The sequence below is a fragment of the Chanos chanos genome, chromosome 6 (assembly GCF_902362185.1).
Source record: "Chanos chanos chromosome 6, fChaCha1.1, whole genome shotgun sequence".
NCBI lineage: Eukaryota > Metazoa > Chordata > Actinopteri > Gonorynchiformes > Chanidae > Chanos > Chanos chanos.
Genome location: NC_044500.1, coordinates 2,107,501 through 2,125,403, shown reverse-complemented (window position 1 = coordinate 2,125,403; position 17,903 = coordinate 2,107,501). Strand labels below are relative to the sequence as shown.

The 17,903-nt window shown below is 45.0% G+C and overlaps 2 protein-coding genes across 3 annotated transcripts in view; one reads left to right on the top strand and one right to left on the bottom strand.

Moving 5' to 3' along the window:
* Positions 1 to 373: 373 nt before the first annotated feature.
* On the bottom strand, positions 374 to 4,358 carry gmfg (glia maturation factor, gamma). Its single transcript, XM_030777792.1, has 7 exons — positions 4,337 to 4,358; positions 3,581 to 3,677; positions 2,974 to 3,023; positions 2,819 to 2,868; positions 2,264 to 2,346; positions 784 to 857; positions 374 to 533 (listed from the first exon to the last, which is right to left on the bottom strand). The coding sequence occupies exons 1-7, from the start codon at positions 4,337 to 4,339 to the stop codon at positions 462 to 464; spliced, it is 429 nt and encodes a 142-aa protein (XP_030633652.1). The 5' UTR covers positions 4,340 to 4,358; the 3' UTR covers positions 374 to 461.
* A 4,130-nt stretch (positions 4,359 to 8,488) lies between these two features.
* Positions 8,489 to 17,903, top strand: part of samd4b (sterile alpha motif domain containing 4B) — a 14,913-nt gene continuing 5,498 nt past the window's right edge. Inside the window, exons 1-9 of one of the 2 annotated variants that reach the window (XM_030777334.1) lie at positions 8,489 to 8,684; positions 9,784 to 10,254; positions 11,119 to 11,361; positions 11,786 to 11,895; positions 12,393 to 12,479; positions 12,602 to 12,878; positions 13,054 to 13,139; positions 14,981 to 15,096; positions 15,968 to 16,166. In XM_030777334.1, the coding sequence (XP_030633194.1) occupies positions 8,489 to 8,684; positions 9,784 to 10,254; positions 11,119 to 11,361; positions 11,786 to 11,895; positions 12,393 to 12,479; positions 12,602 to 12,878; positions 13,054 to 13,139; positions 14,981 to 15,096; positions 15,968 to 16,166 (1,785 nt within the window). Of the gene's footprint in view, positions 8,685 to 9,783; positions 10,273 to 11,118; positions 11,362 to 11,785; positions 11,896 to 12,392; positions 12,480 to 12,601; positions 12,879 to 13,053; positions 13,140 to 14,980; positions 15,097 to 15,967; positions 16,167 to 17,903 lie in introns of both variants that reach the window. The other variant, XM_030777335.1, reaches the window with a different exon arrangement.

The window sequence follows — 17,903 nt, the reverse complement described above, 5'->3', positions numbered from 1 at the left end:
GAGGTTGCCCTGGTGTCTGTGTCAGTCTGGTGTAAAACACTAAACACTAAATGGACTAAGTGATACAGAGAGGTGGGGGGGCGGGGGGGGGGGTGAGGTTATCGAATGAGTGCATTGGCGGAGAGTTGTTCTAACTCGGCGAACTTGATCAGCTTGATTAATAGTGCTGTTTTTCACCGTGAGAGGCATGCACCAGTCCTCATGGTATTGCCACGTTCATCCAGAATAAAGGCTCCAGGTTAAAGGCTGGGGGCATAAAGAGTTTTGTTTTTTGTTTTTGTTTGTTTTTTTTAATGTATTACACTTCACACTGAGTTAGCTTACGTCGGATTATTTATTGCAAAATTTGCCTCAAAAAAGAGAAAAAAAAAAAGAGAGACCGAGAGAAAGAAAGGTCCTGGTTACACACAGTTTTCCCAAGTTTGTACAGCTTTGCATTTTAGTACAGGAGGGTAGAGTTTTCAGCGGAAGAAAGACAGTTTGTCTTTCAACCATTCCTCTGACAGGTCATCTGCATTTCGAATCTCAAACACCTGCAGAGAGAGCACACACAGAGAGACATCGTACTGTATCAGCACCGACAGGTTTACCACCTTTAATTAAGACTTAAAGCACCCCGTAGCGCTCCAGCTGACCTGCACATATCCAACAGGGTCATTTATGTTTTAAAAGCAGTTTGAATCAATGAAACCCACAAGATACAAACACACGCATATATACGGTCATTATGGGGAGTTATTGTGATGATTAGGGTGAGGTTTGTGTGAGTGAGCAGCTCCACACCTTTGTCAGTTCTGCTGACTGCACCAGGCGGTTCTTACTGCCTGCGTACATCATCTGTTGCTCCGGCTTACACCCTGTCAAAAAAAAAAACAACAACAACAATTTCATTACAAAACCATTACACTCCATCAGAAAAACTGGTTCATTACACAACCGTTACACTTCATCAGAAAAACTGGTTCATTACGCAACTGTTACACTTCATCAGAAAAACTGACTCATCACAAAACTCAGAATGGCAGAGAATCAACTATTATACTCACTGATCCACGCGACTGAAATGTCATTTCAACACACTGGCAAATGTTTTTTTTTCTGTTTTCTGTCATTATTCTTAAAAGCAGCAAAGAAAAGGATGAGGTTGGGGTTTGGTAGGTCAAACAGAAGGATGAGGTTTGAGTTTGGTAGGTCAAACAGAAGGATGAGGTTTGGGTTTAGTAGGTCAAACAGAAAGATGAGGTTTGGGTTTGGTAGGTCAAACAGAAAGATGAGGTTTGGGTTTGGTAGGTCAAACAGAAAGATGAGGTTTGGGTTTGATAGGTCAAATAGAAGGATGAGGTTTGGGTTTAGTAGGTCAAACAGAAGGATGAGGTTTGAGTTTGGTAGGTCAAACAGAAAGATGAGGTTTGGGTTTGGTAGGTCAAACAGAAAGATGAGGTTTGGGTTTGGTAGGTCAAACAGAAAGATGAGGTTTGGGTTTAGTAGGTCAAACAGAAAGGTGAGGTTTGGGTTTAGTAGGTCAAACAGAAAGATGAGGTTTGAGTTTGGTAGGTCAAACAGAAAGATGAAGTTTGGGTTTGGTAGGTCAAACAGAAAGATGAGGTTTGAGTTTGGTAGGTGAAACAGAAAGATGAGGTTTGGGTTTAGTAGGTCAAACAGAAGGATGAGGTTTGGGTTTAGTAGGTCAAACAGAAGGATGAGGTTTGGGTTTGATAGGTCAAACAGAAAGATGAGGTTTGGGTTTGGTAGGTCAAACAGAAGGATGAGGTTTGGGTTTGGTAGGTCAAACAGAAGGATGAGGTTTGGGTTTGGTAGGTCAAACAGAAGGATGAGGTTTGGGTTTGGTAGGTCAAACAGAAAGATGAGGTTTGGGTTTGGTAGGTCAAACAGAAGGATGAGGTTTGGGTTTGGTAGGTCAAATAGAAGGATGAGGTTTGGGTTTGGTAGGTCAAACAGAAAGATGAGGTTTGGGTTTGGTAGGTCAAATAGAAGGATGATGGGTGTGACAACGTCTAAAGAGCACTGTGTTCCAGAACAATCCACAGGGCATCAACACCACCTTTTAGATTTCACTGAGGGAAAACTCAACGTACATCTAAATAGTTTATTTTAACTGATTTGCATAACAGTTTTCACCTCATTCTCGACGTGAAACAACTTTCGAAATTTCAGTGTTTCGATTATATCAGAGTATACTGCCTGTATTTTGTTTTGTTTTTTGTTTTTTAACAAAGGGTGTAGGTATGAACGGTTGACTCACCCACTGGGCTGGAGAATATGAAGCACAGAGGGTAAGACACCCTCCCGTCCGCGTGGACGTATTTATAGCTGTATACAATATATGTGGAGCACTGTTAAAGACGTGATACACAGAGAGAAACAAGTGGAATTCTCCTCAGGCTAAGCCTCACTCTCTTTAAGCAGCTGAAACGAGAGAAAATCTCCAGGATGCTGCCAGTTCAACAGCACGGTTTTGGAAACTTGTTGTGTCTATTGTCCCTTGACTCCACTCTACAGCTCCACTACTTCAGGATGTACCAGTCCAGTGGGGGCAGGTCAGACTACCCCCCCCCCCCCCCGCCTCATCATTAAATATCAGCTTTTCACAGCAGATACACAGCTGACAGCAGTCAGAACAATCTGAATACTGAGTAGATCTGTTTATCAGGTGATAGGATCTGATTGGTTATAACTGTGAGGTGTACAACACACTAATATAGATTGGACAGATGTACCACTGAGGTAGCTAGCTGAGGATGGTTTCACGGACTTAGGAAAAGGTGTGAATTTGCTCCTCCCATAAGGAAAAGGATATCTGGGCTGGCGCTCAGGCAGCTCGTTCCTGAGGTCGTCCAGGGAGATATCCTGAAATTCACAGTCACACATGGTCAATAACACCTCCGGTCCAAGATGACAACACACTACATACACTAAAACCAAAAAGAAAAAACTCAAAAGACCACAACTCACATCATACTCCTCCTCCAGGATCACCAGCTGCTTCTCCATGTCTATCTTCACTGAGAGAATAAAGAGATACACATTTACATGCGTTTATTTTGCACACGCTTTCATCCAAAAGTGACTTCCAAGACATGCAGAATACACAGGTCTACACAAGTCTACAGCCTCGTTATCTAAAGCTGTCGTGTAAGAGATCATTTTCTTAGGCAAACGCTCAAGAAGTAAAGAGACACCTTTCTCATGTAAACACTGAACCACAGACATCACCAAACTCCTTATATAAAGTACAGATGTAATGATACAAAAAAAAAGATCATATTTTCTCACTGCATCCAGCGCTGTTATGATGTAATCTTTAAATGTGTGCTAGAGCCGACTTGATATTCACTCCACATAAACAGTTAAAATCTTTTCCAAAAGGAGCAAACACTCATGCTTCTACCTGAACCATGTCGACAGGCAGAGGTAAACCCTCTGCAGTCTACGTGTGAATTGCGAGAGTGTGTTCTCTAAATCTGTGCCTCACGCAGACCAAAGCAGGCAGAATCAGACACGCCGAGGCCGCCTGGTAGACCAACGCAGTCAGAATCAGACACATGGAGGTGGAACTCACTCAGAATGGCAGCGTTGGTGGTCTCTTTCCGGAAACGAAATTTCTTCAGCTTGTCTTTCAGGGCCTCGTCTACCTCACAGACAACCAAAGAACTGGACTGAAAAGAGAAATACACAAGCTCACGTCATCAGTCAATCAGCAGCACCTTGGTCATTTGCAGAATGTGTCAGTGTCTTAGGGTCTAATGTCATCCGAGGCGCCTGGAATGTGAGGTAGAGAAGACTGGGACGACTGGTATGTCCTGGTTATTTTGTGTTGTGAACAGACATTAACTTTGTGAATAAAACACCATATTTAACTGTTTGAAAACATCGGTTAGAAAAAAAAAAAAAGCTTTCTACATATTGCTAAAGATCAAACCCACATCCTCTTCATTTAAAAAAAACAAAAACAAAAAAACACCAGAGATCATGCATGTGCGCTGCCAACACCCTTCCCCCTCTCTCTCCTAAGCCAGACGAAGGGCTGAAAAACTTGAGTATCAGTTGAATGGTGCTGTTTTTTGTGTTTGAGAGTTGAGGAGGAGAGGAGTGTGTGTGAGCACAGGGAGTGAGTCCGTTAGATGAGTGAAGCAGGAAGAGCTCCCTCTGCAGAAACACACGGCTCAGCTTCCTGAGTCGAACGAGCATCAGCACAATCTCGGTATAAAACAACTGCACGCACGGAAGACTTGTTCTACACAGTTGCCTAGCCAGCTGGAAACCACTCCGAACCTGGATGAAGACCATAAAATGAAAAGGATGAAAGAACTCTTACCATTGTGCAGGAGAGTTTGGCAGAGAGAGGGAGAGAGTGATAAGCAGAGCTGTTTCCTCTGTTGTAGGCTGGAGAAGTTCCTCTTTCTTACAGCGAGCTTGTGACAGGATGCTGACACTACAGCGCTGTCATCTTTCGCTTTGAGCAGTAATAACAGGGAGGGCACAGGCGTTCCCTCTTTTTTAAAAAAAAAAACCCAGAGATGAGCGTAACCATTAATGTACACCTGGGTTTGTACTGAAAAGTCCTCATTTGGACTAGGCTGGATGTGAATAAGTGTGTGACATTGTTTCAGCAGTATTTTTGATTGCTGCTACTACTAATAAAATTTTTTAAAAAAATAAATAATAATAATAATAATAATAATAATAATAATAATAATAATAATAATATAAAAAAGCAGTACCTTTATGCAACTGGGTGCTCTGTACACACAAAGGTCATAAATCAGAATTATATGGAAAACACAGGTCATAAATAACAATAAAATGAAGGTCAATACAAGATGGTTGCAACACACACACACACACACACAATTAAAAAAAGAAGAAAAAAAAAAGAAAAAACGGTGGCAATTCTAAAACTTCAGTGACCTTTACACAAATTTATGAAGTATTAACTCCGCTAAAAAACAACAACAACAAAAAAAAACAAGAAAACAAACAAACAAACAAAACGTTGAAAACGTTCAGCATTTCTGCGATGCTCATTAGTTGACTGACATTGTCGCCTAGTGGTACAACGCAAATTATGAAAATAGTTACATCGACGTAAAGTTTCAGTAATTGACTCCCATTCAGAAAATCCGAGTCCGGGATTTTTCTCTAAACCAACGTACGTTTGCTCCGCCTAAACGTCAGTACGCTGTCTTTGGCCCCACGTCCAAATCGAAATATTTTTATGCAGATACATTCTAAAGGCTATGTTTTGTATGCTCTAATTAAACTTTTATGCACATGTATTATTTTTACATCTGCAAGAGGGTCATATGATGGATATGCAGGACCATCTCTGTCTACTACCAGTGGATCAACATCTCATCAAAGCTACAGAGCAGCATTTGTTGTAAGAAATCCTATAATAACACAGTGGCTAACGTGTTAGCACGCTAGCTAAAATCAACTTCAAGTATAGCTAGTAGGTTATATTATAAGGTAAACAAACCGATCTGGAGAGAAAGAGAGGATGCAGATACGTGCTCTCTCTTTTTGGGGATAACATTTACGATGAAAAAAAGAAGAGTTGCATGACTTTATTTTACAGTATGCTTAAGATGTCTATGGCAGACGATTAGCTAATAACACCAAAATCGAAAAACAACCCGAAATAGAGAGTCCTTTTTCATCCCTGGGAAAAGCGTCAAGATTGGAAAAGGCCGTATGCTACCCGAGCTCAGCTAAGCTAGCTGCTGTGGCCGTCATCAAAGAACACGAAACCTGCATCGGTCAAGCCTCGATATCAGCAGCAGGTATGTTGTTTACCCTGTATGTATCGCCCTTTAAAATCGTTATATCTCCGTTGTGGTTTTCTGTGGTAAAATAATTCTTCACATTTAAATGCATTTTAGCAATGTCTGGGTATGGGTCGCTGTTGCCATCCTATGGCATCTTAGTTGAAGTTGGGCAAGGCGAACGGTGCCTGTCAGTGAAAATATCGTTAGCTGGGAAGCTAAATCGCAGCCCTGCCAAAGAAGGCTGTGGAGCCAAACGGGAGGATAAGAGAGAGAACAACCCCAAGCTTACTGGCTGATCTGTTTTAATGAAATTGTATTGAAATTTTTTACAAGCTGATCGCAAGTGGATTCTCGCAGGCCGATTATCAACATATCCAACGTTAGCTACACATGCTAGCAAATTTAGCTAACAAGCACGGTTAGCTGCTAGACGTTTACGTGAGTTGCCGGCAAGCAGTAACTGTGCATTAGCTTGTAAAGCTATCTTATGCGCGGCGCTGTGTACATCACAACGCACTGCTGGAAATATACGTGTGTTCTTTGACAGCAAGCATATGAGGTGAAAAATCAGAACAAGTTATGCTGGAGTTTCTCACTGCTATATGAAGAAAATACAGACTGTACTGGTTGTTTGCTTTGAGTTCAATATCTTAAACGGATCTGTTAAAGCTAAGTTAGCGTTATTGGCGCAAAAACACCAAAACAAGCTAGCATAGCTGGTTAGCTAACGTTACATTTTTTTATTGCCTACAACCACGCATTTCAGCTTGGACTGATGATCAGTCAAGAATATATACACCATTCCCTTAACCTCGAATAATTCACATTTTTATCTGGATATGCGTTATGCTAAAATTTGCAGTCGAGTTTCACCTGCTTATAAGTTAGCTAACGACACCCAGTTTGTTGAAAAAGGGAGGGGTAGGCAGAAATTCTTTTCGGAGATGTCAGAAAAACATTTTTATTAGACGAATGCGCTGTTTTATCGTTGCGTCAGATTGGAATGGCAAATTCTTTATTGGGTACTAAATGTTTGAATGAACACTGCCAGTATTTTCCCCTAAACTGCACATACACCAAAAAGCTATTGTCTATCTTTCTATAATAAATGAAGCTGCCTGTAGCTGCAGAAATGTACCAGTTGTGCCTAATCGGAATATAACTGTAACCAGCCAAACACGATGACATACTGCACAAATGGGTATAGGGCATTTCAGTTCGTCATCGGATTCAGTTTGATTGGTCTGAAGGTTTACAGTGAGTGATCACTGTGGTCCGTTTGATGACAGATTTAAGGAGAAACGTTATTAAATATTCTATTGTGAGGTTACCTGGGAGAGTGTTCTAGCCTGCAACCCTGGTACGCAGCTGTAACGCGATTCAATCTATATTTAATGTCAGATTGTAATGAAAAGATTCTGTTGTGTAAATGCTTCCATGTCGAATTGAGAGCATTACCATTAGCGTTATCTTTCTTAACCAGACACATGCAGATATACTTGTTTTCTACACCTAACCCAGTGGTTCAGTGTTCAGCAGAAGACAGAGCATAAGGTTAGGGTCTTCAGTGACATTTCATAATGAAACCTCCCCCACTGCTGAAAGTCTTCATTCAGGAGAGCACAGTGTGAGTGGTCGTAGTGGGGTGTTGGTTAAGATGGAGAAGGTGTGGGATTTTGAGAAGGGGGTTAGTGTGAAGGTAATCTGGCAGTGGGAAGTGTCGCTGAAAGCTGTCAGGTGCTCTAGTTTCTATACCTACTGAAGCTGCTTACCTCCAGCGCTGTATTAATATAATCTGACCTGAATAACCAGAACATATCTTGCTGAAGGAAGGGCCATTATCACAGGTGGGCTAAAATGTGGTGACCACTGCAGCTTCCTTCTGCCCGTTTGAATTCGGTGTTTAGTCAGTGCTAGACAGCTAAATAATTATGCTTATTGCATTACACATGGCCAACCAAAACCAAGAGGTCAAGACCTTTTTTTTTTTGGGTGGCTGCAGGATTATCAGAGAATTTCTTCAAATTGCCCAGAGTGCCAAAAAATATAGTCTGAACCTTGCTTTTTCCTTTCCTGTTTTTTTTTTAACTGTTTAATGTATTTTTGGGTTGTTTATGTGGAATGCGCTCAGTATAAATGATGAACTGGTGTTTTTGGTAAGGCACTGTGGGGGTAAGAGTGTGTGATAAGAGAATGCGCAGCTGAAACACGGGTAATCATGACAACCTGTGTGTGTATGTTTGGTGAGTAAATGTGTACCTGGTTTATGTCTGTCTCCAGTGGCCTGTTTCTCTGCCTGCGGAGCTGGAGCAGCGTCTGAGTGATGCTTTAACGCGTGGGACGCCCCTCCTGTGTCCGGGTCCTGTCCGCCAAATTTAACGCACCATCTCCGCCCGCCACCTCTAACCTCTGTTGTCCGACACCCCTGACCTGCGACAGCGGCCGCCGCGCCCCGGCCTGAACCATGTGAAGGCCCCCCCCCCCCCCACCCCCTGAGAGAGAGCGGACTGCAGGACTGCTGGGTACAAGCCTCCTTTGGTGGGAGGACCTCCAAACTGTCCTAGAGCGTTAACAAAAAAAACACCCCCCCCCTTTACCTACACACAGATCCCTTCCCTCCCCCCCCCACCCCCTCAACCCGGCCCCGCCCGAACCGACGCGACCCGAGCCGAGCCCGTTTTGACGTGGGTTCTCTCGCCATGATGTTCCGGGACCAGGTGGGGATTCTGACGGACTGGTTTAAGGGCTGGAACGAGTGTGAGCAGACGGTGGCCCTGCTGTCTCTGCTGAAGAGAGTCTCCCGCACACAGGCCAGGTTTCTGCACATCTGCCTGGAGCACTGGCTGGCCGACTGCACGGACATACACATACTGGAGGCAGAGGCCAACAACGCAGGTACACCTCCGCACAGCGGGTGCACTGACGACTCAAATGCCATAGCAATGTCAAGTGTAAATGTCTGTAGTCCCCAGTTTCAGGATGTGTGCAGTGCAGTAAACAGGTGAAGAGTGGGATGTGTGGTCAACGTGTATGTGCTGGGTGATTACTGGGATTACTGGGATCTCGAGTGGTCATTTTTATCACACCACAGCTGCTGTCCTGTGTGGACATAAAGAAATGCTCCAGATATGAGCCTATATCTAGCCTATATGTAACTCTATGTCATTTACATCTATATCTAACTCTATGTCATTTACATCTATATCTATATCTAACTCTATATCTTTTAAATCTATATCTAACTCTATGTCATTTACATCTATATCTATATCTAACTCTATGTCATTTACATCTGTATCTAACTCTATGTCATTTACATCTATATCTAACTCTGTGGCATTTATATCTATATCTACATCTAACCTATGGCATTTTTATCTATATCCATATCTAACCCTATGTCATTTACAAAATCATTAAATTATGCTCGTGAATTGCAGCTCTTTAAAGTCTTTTGTAAGTAAGGCATTAGGGTGGAGGTAGTTACTGAATAATTCCCAAAGCACTTAGAACAGAGCAGTGGAGAATAATGCTGTGCTCTGTCAGACAGGGGATTGGACAGAAAAGATTTATGTCAGTAATTGGATTTGGATCCGTAGAATCAGTGGCAGTGTCTCCATTCAAACCTATGTAATCCTTATGCCAGTCACTGGGTCGGGGTGAGTAATAGGACACTGATCCAACAGGTTAAAGCTGTAGATTTCTGTGGAGAGTTGATAGAAAATGATTAGGTGTTTTTCCAGTGCCACTGTGATTGTGGATGAGATCTCACTGTTTCACTGGCTACTCTCCATTCAAAAGTCTGTGTTATGAATATAGCCAGGCGCTGGGTCAGGATTCAGAGTCAGTCAGTGGGTGCTTCTCTGTATGATCCCATAGCTAGTCAGTAATTTGGTGTATGTCATATTTTCTAGTAGTCAGTCGCTAGAATGGGATCTTTGCGTTCGTGCGGTCAGTCATCGAAAAAGTGACCTTTGACCTTCTCGCTCCCCAGCCATCGTCAGCCAATGGCAGCAGGAGCCCAAGGAGAAGGCGGTGTCCCTGCTGCTCTCCCATCTCCCCCTGCTGCAGCCGCGGAACAGCGAGGCCAAGTGCGAGTACATGAAGCTGCTGCAGAAGGTTCTGAGCCACACCATAGAGAGCAGCCTGTTCGTGGAGGAGAGCCGTCAGCTCCTCTCCTACGCCCTCATACACCCCGCTACCACCCTGGAGGACCGCACCTCCCTCGCCATGTGGCTCAACCACCTGGAGGAACACTTGTCCTCGCGGCCCCCCCCTCCGCCCGGCCCTTACCACGCCCGCCAGGGCTCCGACGAGTGGCCGGGCCCGGCCGAGGCCCTGGAGGCTGCCCACCCCTGGCACGACAAGCCGCCGCCCTCCTGTGCGTCCCCCGCAGGCCAGAATGGACACATGCCCTTCCCTGGAGCCGGAGGGGTACCGTCTCCAAGCAACACCAACAACACAGGTCAGCCAGCACTGCATAGTGTGATGGTCGACTGTGGTCCAGTGACAGGCTGTTTGCAGTGGTAGACTGTTTGCAGTGGTAATGTTACAGCGGTACTCAGTTTGCAGTGGTGATGTTACAGTGGTAGACTGTTTGCAGTGGTAATGTTACAGTGATACTCTGCAGTGTTTGCAGTGGTAATTTTAGAGTAGTACTCAGTTTGCAGTGGTAATGTTACAGTTGTAGACTGTTTGCAGTGGTAATGTTGCAGTGGTAGACTGTTTGCAGTGGTAATGTTACAGTTGTAGACTGTTTGCAGGGGTAATGTTGCAGCAGTACTCAGTTTGCAGTGGTAATGTTACAGTGGTAGACTGTTTGCAGTGGTAATGTTACAGCGGTACTCAGTTTGCAGTGGTAATGTTACAGTGGTAGACTGTTTGCAGTGGTAATGTTGCAGTGGTAGACTGTTTGCAGTGGTAATGTTACAGTTGTAGACTGTTTGCAGGGGTAATGTTGCAGCAGTACTCAGTTTGCAGTGGTAATGTTACAGTGGTAGACTGTTTGCAGTGGTAATGTTACAGTTGTAGACTGTTTGCAGTGGTAATGTTGCAGCAGTGCAGTAGTTGTGGACAGAGCTGTTTATGCCATTGAAAATTTACAAGAATACAGAGGACACCAACATGTCTTCTGTGAAAAGTGCAAGGTAGAATACAGATCTTAGGAGATGTTGGGTAGTGTTAAGAAATTTGTAAATTTGGATAAATTTGATGAAATTTGAAAAACAAGCAAGATCTGGAGGCCTTTGTCAGATCCCAGAAGACTGATGGACTGCCGTCAGTTGTATAAACTGATATAAACTGGCTGTGATTGGTTCCCTGTGTGCAGGTGTTCCAGGCCAGGTGCAGCCCAGCCCATTAAAAAGGTCTATGTCTGTCATCCCGGCCAGTCCGCAAGCGTGCGGATCTGACTGGCTCAGTCAGGAGGACGTGAGTATCCGTCAGGCGCCCGGGGGGGTGGATCACGCCCCCCTCTCCCCCCAGAGCAGCGTGGCATCGTCCGGCAGCGAACAGACTGAGGAACAGGGCTCCACGCGGAATACTTTTCAGGAGGACGGCAGTGGCATGAAAGGTCAGAGGTCATGGGCGGTGATGTGGTTGGTTGTAGGGAGAGATAGCCCAGGGCTGGAGGGTTGTTGGTCCTATGCCAGAACCCGGGGACTCTTGGCTGTTGTCTCCATCAGCATGACCTTGAACCTGTGGTTGCCCCAGAAGTGTGTGGTTATATATAATACGAGATGCTCAGGATGAGGGTGTCAGCCACACACACACACACACACACACACTTACACACTGCCCAGTTCCTGACCAGCAGATCAACAGAACAGAGTAACATTCAAAAGTTTCAACTACTTGTTTTGGAATGTTTCGTCAGTTGGTCGAAGTTCAGAGTCTGTTAGGGGCAATGGAATTTTCTGATGTAACATAATGTTAAACATTCACATTTTATTATGCGCTCATCATTTCGGTGTGTGTGTGTGCGTGTCTTCTCTCAGACGTCCCTGCGTGGCTGAAGAGTCTTCGTCTGCATAAATATGCCTCCCTCTTCTCCCAGATGACATATGAGGAGATGATGATACTCACTGAACAACATCTGGAGTCTCAGGTCTGCCTCACACACACACACACACCTGCCATATCTCTGCTAACCCCACACAGTAGCATCTTACCCCTATACATCACATCCAATCATAACCCTTATACCCACATCACAGTAACCAATCACATCCTTATTACTGCCTGAGATCAGCAGACTGTCTTACCGAAATAAACCCCATCCAGTTACAGCCATACCCATGTCACCCTCTCATAGCCTGCTTCTACTTTATTAGCCAATCACAGCCTCCATACCAACTTGCCCATCATCTCTGTTACTCACACATCAGCCAATCAAAGCAGACTTACTCATGCCCTTCAACAATGTCACCAATAACTGACGTCATGACAACTCGTGTCATCTGTCAGTATGGGTTCATGACAAACATTACCTGATGCTGTTGAAAAGGCCTTAATGATTACTCCCAAGAACGTGTTAAAAAAACAGTATAACAGAAACCAAGGGACTTTACCTTTTTATTCTTCATCTGTTCGTCTGTCCCACAGAATGTGACCAAAGGTGCCCGCCACAAAATAGCCCTGAGCATCCAGAAACTGCGAGAGAGACAGAGCGTGCTCAAGTCCTTAGAGAAGGTAACACACCGCCATGACCAATCTGTTCGCACCCTATCTCACTTGCACTGTTTTCAGAAAGCCTCAGTGATGTTTTATAAGTGTGTCAAGTCATGGGAGCGTAACGTTTTGATTGGTTGCAGGACATCCTGGAAGGCGGGAATGTCCGTAATGCGCTGCAGGAGTTACAGCAGATCATCATCACGCCAATCAAACCCTACACCCCGCCCACCGCAGCCCAGAGGGAGGCGGAGCCTGGTGCCACGCCCACCGAGAAGGATGCCAAGCCGGCCGAAGACAAGGACACGCCCGTGGAGGGGTATCAATCCCACAATCCCCCTCCCTGCGATGGAGAATCCTCCGCTGCGCCCATTTCTGAAGGAGACATTCCGGGCCAGTTCACCCGAGTCATGGGGAAAGGTGAGACAGCGTCCACCTGTCTGTCCACCCATCCAACTTCTCCTCATCCGTCTGTCTAACTCACCACCCAGACTCATCCATACACTGACATTGTGTACCTGTGTCTAGTTCAGTAGTGGTGTGTTGTTATTTACTCGGTGGTGTGTGTGTGTGTGTGTGTGTGTGTGTGTTTCAGTGTGTACACAGTTGCTGGTGTCCCGGCCGGATGAGGAGAACATCAGCTGTTACCTGCAGCTCATAGAGAAGTGTCTGGCCCATGAGGTAAGGCCTGTGTCCACTTTAAACCTGCCGTTTAATCACAGCATTACAGGGTCTGCGGAATACCAGATGGCCCCCAGATTTCTCCAGCCACCGAATCCCACCGTGTGAGGGCAGGGATGCTAGACTACGGTTACATTACATTTACATTACATTCATCTGGCTGACGCTTTTGAACAATACAAGCTCCAGGATAGCGAGAGATCTGAGAGCAGGCGCTAAGTGCAGGCGATAAGTAGTAAGTGGAGTTTCCTTCAAGACAGAGGGAGGAGAGCAGGTGGAGAAGAACACAGTAGGTGTGAGTAAGGTGTGTTAGGGGGTTAGAGGTGTTAGTTGTTAGGAGAGCAGGTATAGAAGAACACAGTAGGTGTGAGTAAGGTGTGTTAGAGGGTTAGAGGTGTTAGTTGTTAGGAGAGCAGGTAGAGAGGAACACAGTAGGTGTGAGTAAGGTGTGTTAGGGGGTTAGAGGTGTTAGTTGTTAGGAGAGCAGGTAGAGAGGAACACGGTGTGAGTAAGGTGTGTTAGGGGGTTAGAGGTGTTAGTTGTTAGGAGAGCAGGTAGAGAGGAACACAGTAGGTGTGAGTAAGGTGTGTTAGAGGGGTCAGAGGTGTTAGTTGTTAGGAGAGCAGGTAGAGAGGAACACGGTGTGAGTAAGGTGTGTTAGAGGGGTCAGAGGTGTTAGTTGTTAGGAGAGCAGGTAGAGAGGAACACAGTAGGTGTGAGTAAGACGTGTTAGAGGGGTTAGAGGTGTTAGTTGTTAGGAGAGCAGGTAGAGAGGAACACAGTCGGTGTGAGTAAGGTGTGTTAGGGGGTTAGAGGTGTTAGTTGTTAGGAGAGCAGGTAGAGAGGAACACAGTAGGTGTGAGTAAGACGTGTTAGAGGGGTTAGAGGTGTTAGTTGTTAAGAGAGCAGGTAGAGAAGAACACAGTAGGTGTGAGTAAGGTGTGTTAGGGGGGTTAGAGGTGTTAGTTGTTAGGAGAGCAGGTAGAGAGGAACACAGTAGGTGTGAGTAAGACGTGTTAGAGGGGTTAGAGGTGTTAGTTGTTAGGAGAGCAGGTAGAGAGGAACACAGTCGGTGTGAGTAAGGTGTGTTAGGGGGTTAGAGGTGTTAGTTGTTAGGAGAGCAGGTAGAGAAGAACACAGTAGGTGTGAGTAAGGTGTGTTAGGGGGGTTAGAGGTGTTAGTTGTTAGGAGAGCAGGTAGAGAGGAACACAGTAGGTGTGAGTAAGGCGTGTTAGGGGGGTTAGAGGTGTTAGTTGTTAGGAGAGCAGGTAGAGAAGAACACAGTAGGTGTGAGTAAGATGTGTTAGGGGGTTAGAGGTGTTAGTTAGCAGGTGCTCTGGGAACAGTTGGGTCTTCTAGAGGTTCTTAAGGATAGAGAGGGATGCCCCTGTTCAGATGGCAGTGGGTGGTTTGTTCAGGTTAGATTTACAGACAGACCTGTTTGGCTTCTGTGAATCCCCTCAGTGAATGCTTTCAGGATGGTTTAAATCTCTATGAGTACTTTCAGTATAGTTTAAATTCTAACAAGACATAGAGTACATGTATGTTTGTGTGTCAGTGTGTGTTGTAATGGAAGGCTGGTTAGTTGGGTGGGTTGAAAGTGAGTGATCAAAGAGATGTAAAGGAAGAGGAGATTGGAGGATGTAACTACCTATTTCTGTACCTCTCTTGATTATTGGAAGATGTAGCTGCCTATCTCTGTAACTCTGTTGATGACTGGAGGATGTAACTGCCTATCTCTGTACCTCTGTTAATTATTGGAAGATGTAGCTGCTTATCTCTGTAACTCTGCTGATGATTTGGGGATGTAACTGCCTATCTCTGTAACTCTACCGATGCAGGCATTCACAGAGACGCAGAAGAAGAGGTTGGTGTCATGGAAACAGCAGGCGCTGAAACTCCTCCGTCTGTTCCCACGCAAAGCCATGCTGGACATGCCCATGTACCGACAGAAAGGGTGAGAGGCTATGAGTGTGACTCTCAGCCCTGAGAGAGAGTGGCCGCTCCCTGCTGCCCACACAGACAGCTTTACTGACATGGAGCCTGAGAAGGCAGCCTGTTAAGACACTCTAGTTAGAGACAGTGATTACATCACTAATCATTCCTGTCCCCTGCATGCCACTGGTGTTTACTCTCAGCTGTCAGCATTCGTCAAAGTGTAACACACACAGAACCTGTTTTTTTTTTTAGCTTTCACTGGCATTTATAGAAATACCAGTGAGTCCCCCTACCTATAGATAATTATCCAAGACCGCCCCACGGAACTGGGATGGTTAGTTAGCCATTTCAAACAGTAGCCTCAGGCAACAGCAAGCTAGCATGCTAACCTACCAAAGCCTGCCGACAAATGTGAAATGAAGCATTGACTTAGCTAAAACTGTGAATGAAATGACACCTACCCGCTCTCATGACAAAAATACACAAGCAAAACACCCCACAGTGGTTGAAATAACTTATTAGCAGGCAGAGTATGTAAACTACCTCAGATTTGGGACAGCCTTTGTGTCAGGGGCATGCATTTGATGACTCACAATGCTGCCTGTGTTGGCAGCTCACTAGGTTTTGGAACACACATTATCTATCTGTCTGTCTATCTATCTATCTATCTATCTATCTATCTATCTATCTATCTATCTATCTATCTATCTGTCCTTCTGCCTGTCTGTCTGTCCACCCATCTGTCTGCCTGTCCATGCGTCTGTCCGTCCGTCCGTCTGCCTGTCTGTCCATGTGTCTGTCCGTCTGCCTGTCTGTCTGTCTATCTGTCCGTGTGTCTGACTCACTCTCTGTCTGTCTCTCTCTCTCTGTCTGTCTCTCTGTGTTTTTAGCTGGGCATACGGCTCAAACTCCCTCCCCACGGCGGGTTCTGTGAGTGGGGGTTTGGGTCGGCGGGGACAGAGGCAGTTCCCAATGCCCCCCAGAGGGCTGCCCCCCACCCGGATGGGTCTCATGAGTCCTGGAGGTCTGGGAGGGGCGTCTCCACGCCACACCCTCACCAACCCTGCTCTGCCTGGACAGGGACGACAGGTGAGACGTTATGTGTTAACCTGTATTCATGGCTATAGCTTGTTCAGGTGAGACATTGTGTGTTAACCTGTATTCATGGCTGTAGCTTATTCAGGTGAGATGTCATGTGTTAACCTGTATTCATGGCTGTAGCTTGTTCAGGTGAGACGTCTTGTGTTAACCTGTATTCATGGCTGTGGCTTATTCAGGTGAGACGTCATGTGTTAACCTGTATTCATGGCTGTAGCTTACTCAGGTGAGACGTCATGTGTTAACCTGTATTCATGGCTGTAGCTTATTCAGGTGAGACGTCATGTGTTAACCTGTATTCATGGCTGTAGCTTGTTCAGGTGAGATGTCTTGTGTTAACCTGTATTCATGGCTGTAGCTTGTTCAGGTGAGACGTTGTGTGTTAACCTGTATTCATGGCTGTAGCTCATTCCTGTGGTTAAAGCCACGCGGAGGAAGGATGTTGAGAAATAATGCTTTATGAATCAGACCTGAATCTGCGGTCATGTAGCCAAAGGCACAGAGTGCTGAAGGGGACAGAGGTCTTAGGGAGACTCTCAGGAGAGGATGTGGTGTTTTATGCCTGTGTGATGTCATCAGTTAGAGAGGACGTAGTGTTTTATGCCTGTGTGATGTCATCAGTTAGAGAGGATGTGGTGTTTTATGCCTGTGTGATGTCATCAGTCAGATAGAATGTGGTGTTTTATGCCTGTGTGATGTCATCAGTTAGAGAGGATGTGGTATTTTATGCCTGTGTGATGTCATCAGTCAGAGAGGACGTGGTATTTTACGCCTGTGTGATGTCATCAGTTAGAGAGGATGTGGTATTTTATGCCTGTGTGATGTCATCAATCAGAGAGGATGTGGTATTTTACGCCTGTATGATGTCATCAGTTACATTTGCAGTGTTCAGACCGTCTGAGAGGTTCCATCCTGTCTCTCAGGACGATCTGAACGCCATCAGATCCATGAAGCTGACATTCTGAAACATCTTAATAGTTATATATCTTATCTAAGGCAGGTAACGTCTAGATAAGTCTAATCAGTTTTAGAGGTGTCAAGGTCACCAGCACCAAATTCACAAAAAGTCAGGTATAAATATATTTCATGATATATGGTATGATACATGAGTAAAATCTCAAAGGGCAAAACCTATTGATTTAAAAAGGGCTAATTATGGCAGAATATTGTTGCATTCTCAATCAGTTAGGACAGTTGGCCACGGAAGATGTCTATCCATGTTATTTTACGCAGTTTTTTTCTCAGGTGATGAGCGTTACCAGCGGGGGTTGTGTGTGGTTTTTGTTGAGGGCTGGAGAAGCAGGACTGGTTGTTACGTGTTGAGGACTGGTTGTAACGTGTGTTTGTGGGTTGGTTGTAGAATCTGTGGTTTGTTGAGGACTGGTTGTAACGTGTGTTTGTGGGTTGGTTGTTGAATCTGTGGTTTGTTGAGGACTGGTTGTAATGTGTGTTTGTGGGTTGGTTGTTGAATCTGTGGTTTGTTGAGGACTGGTTGTAATGTGTGTTTGTGGGTTGGTTGTAGAATCTGTGGTTTGTTGAGGACTGGTTGTAATGTGTGTTTGTGGGTTGGTTGTTGAATCTGTGGTTTGTTGAGGACTGGTTGTAATGTGTGTTTGTGGGTTGGTTGTAGAATCTGTGGTTTGTTGAGGACTGGTTGTAACGTGTGTTTGTGGGTTGGTTGTTGAATCTGTGGTTTGTTGAGGACTGGTTGTAATGTGTGTTTGTGGG

Excerpts from the sequence above, each read along its gene's own strand:
- gmfg (XM_030777792.1), bottom strand. Across the intron at positions 858-2,263 it reads CATATTCTCCAGCCCAGTGG|GGTGTAAGCCGGAGCAACAG; the intron begins GTGAGTCAACCG and ends TTTTTTTGACAG. Across the intron at positions 534-783 it reads AGTCAGCAGAACTGACAAAG|GTGTTTGAGATTCGAAATGC; the intron begins GTGTGGAGCTGC and ends CTCTCTCTGCAG.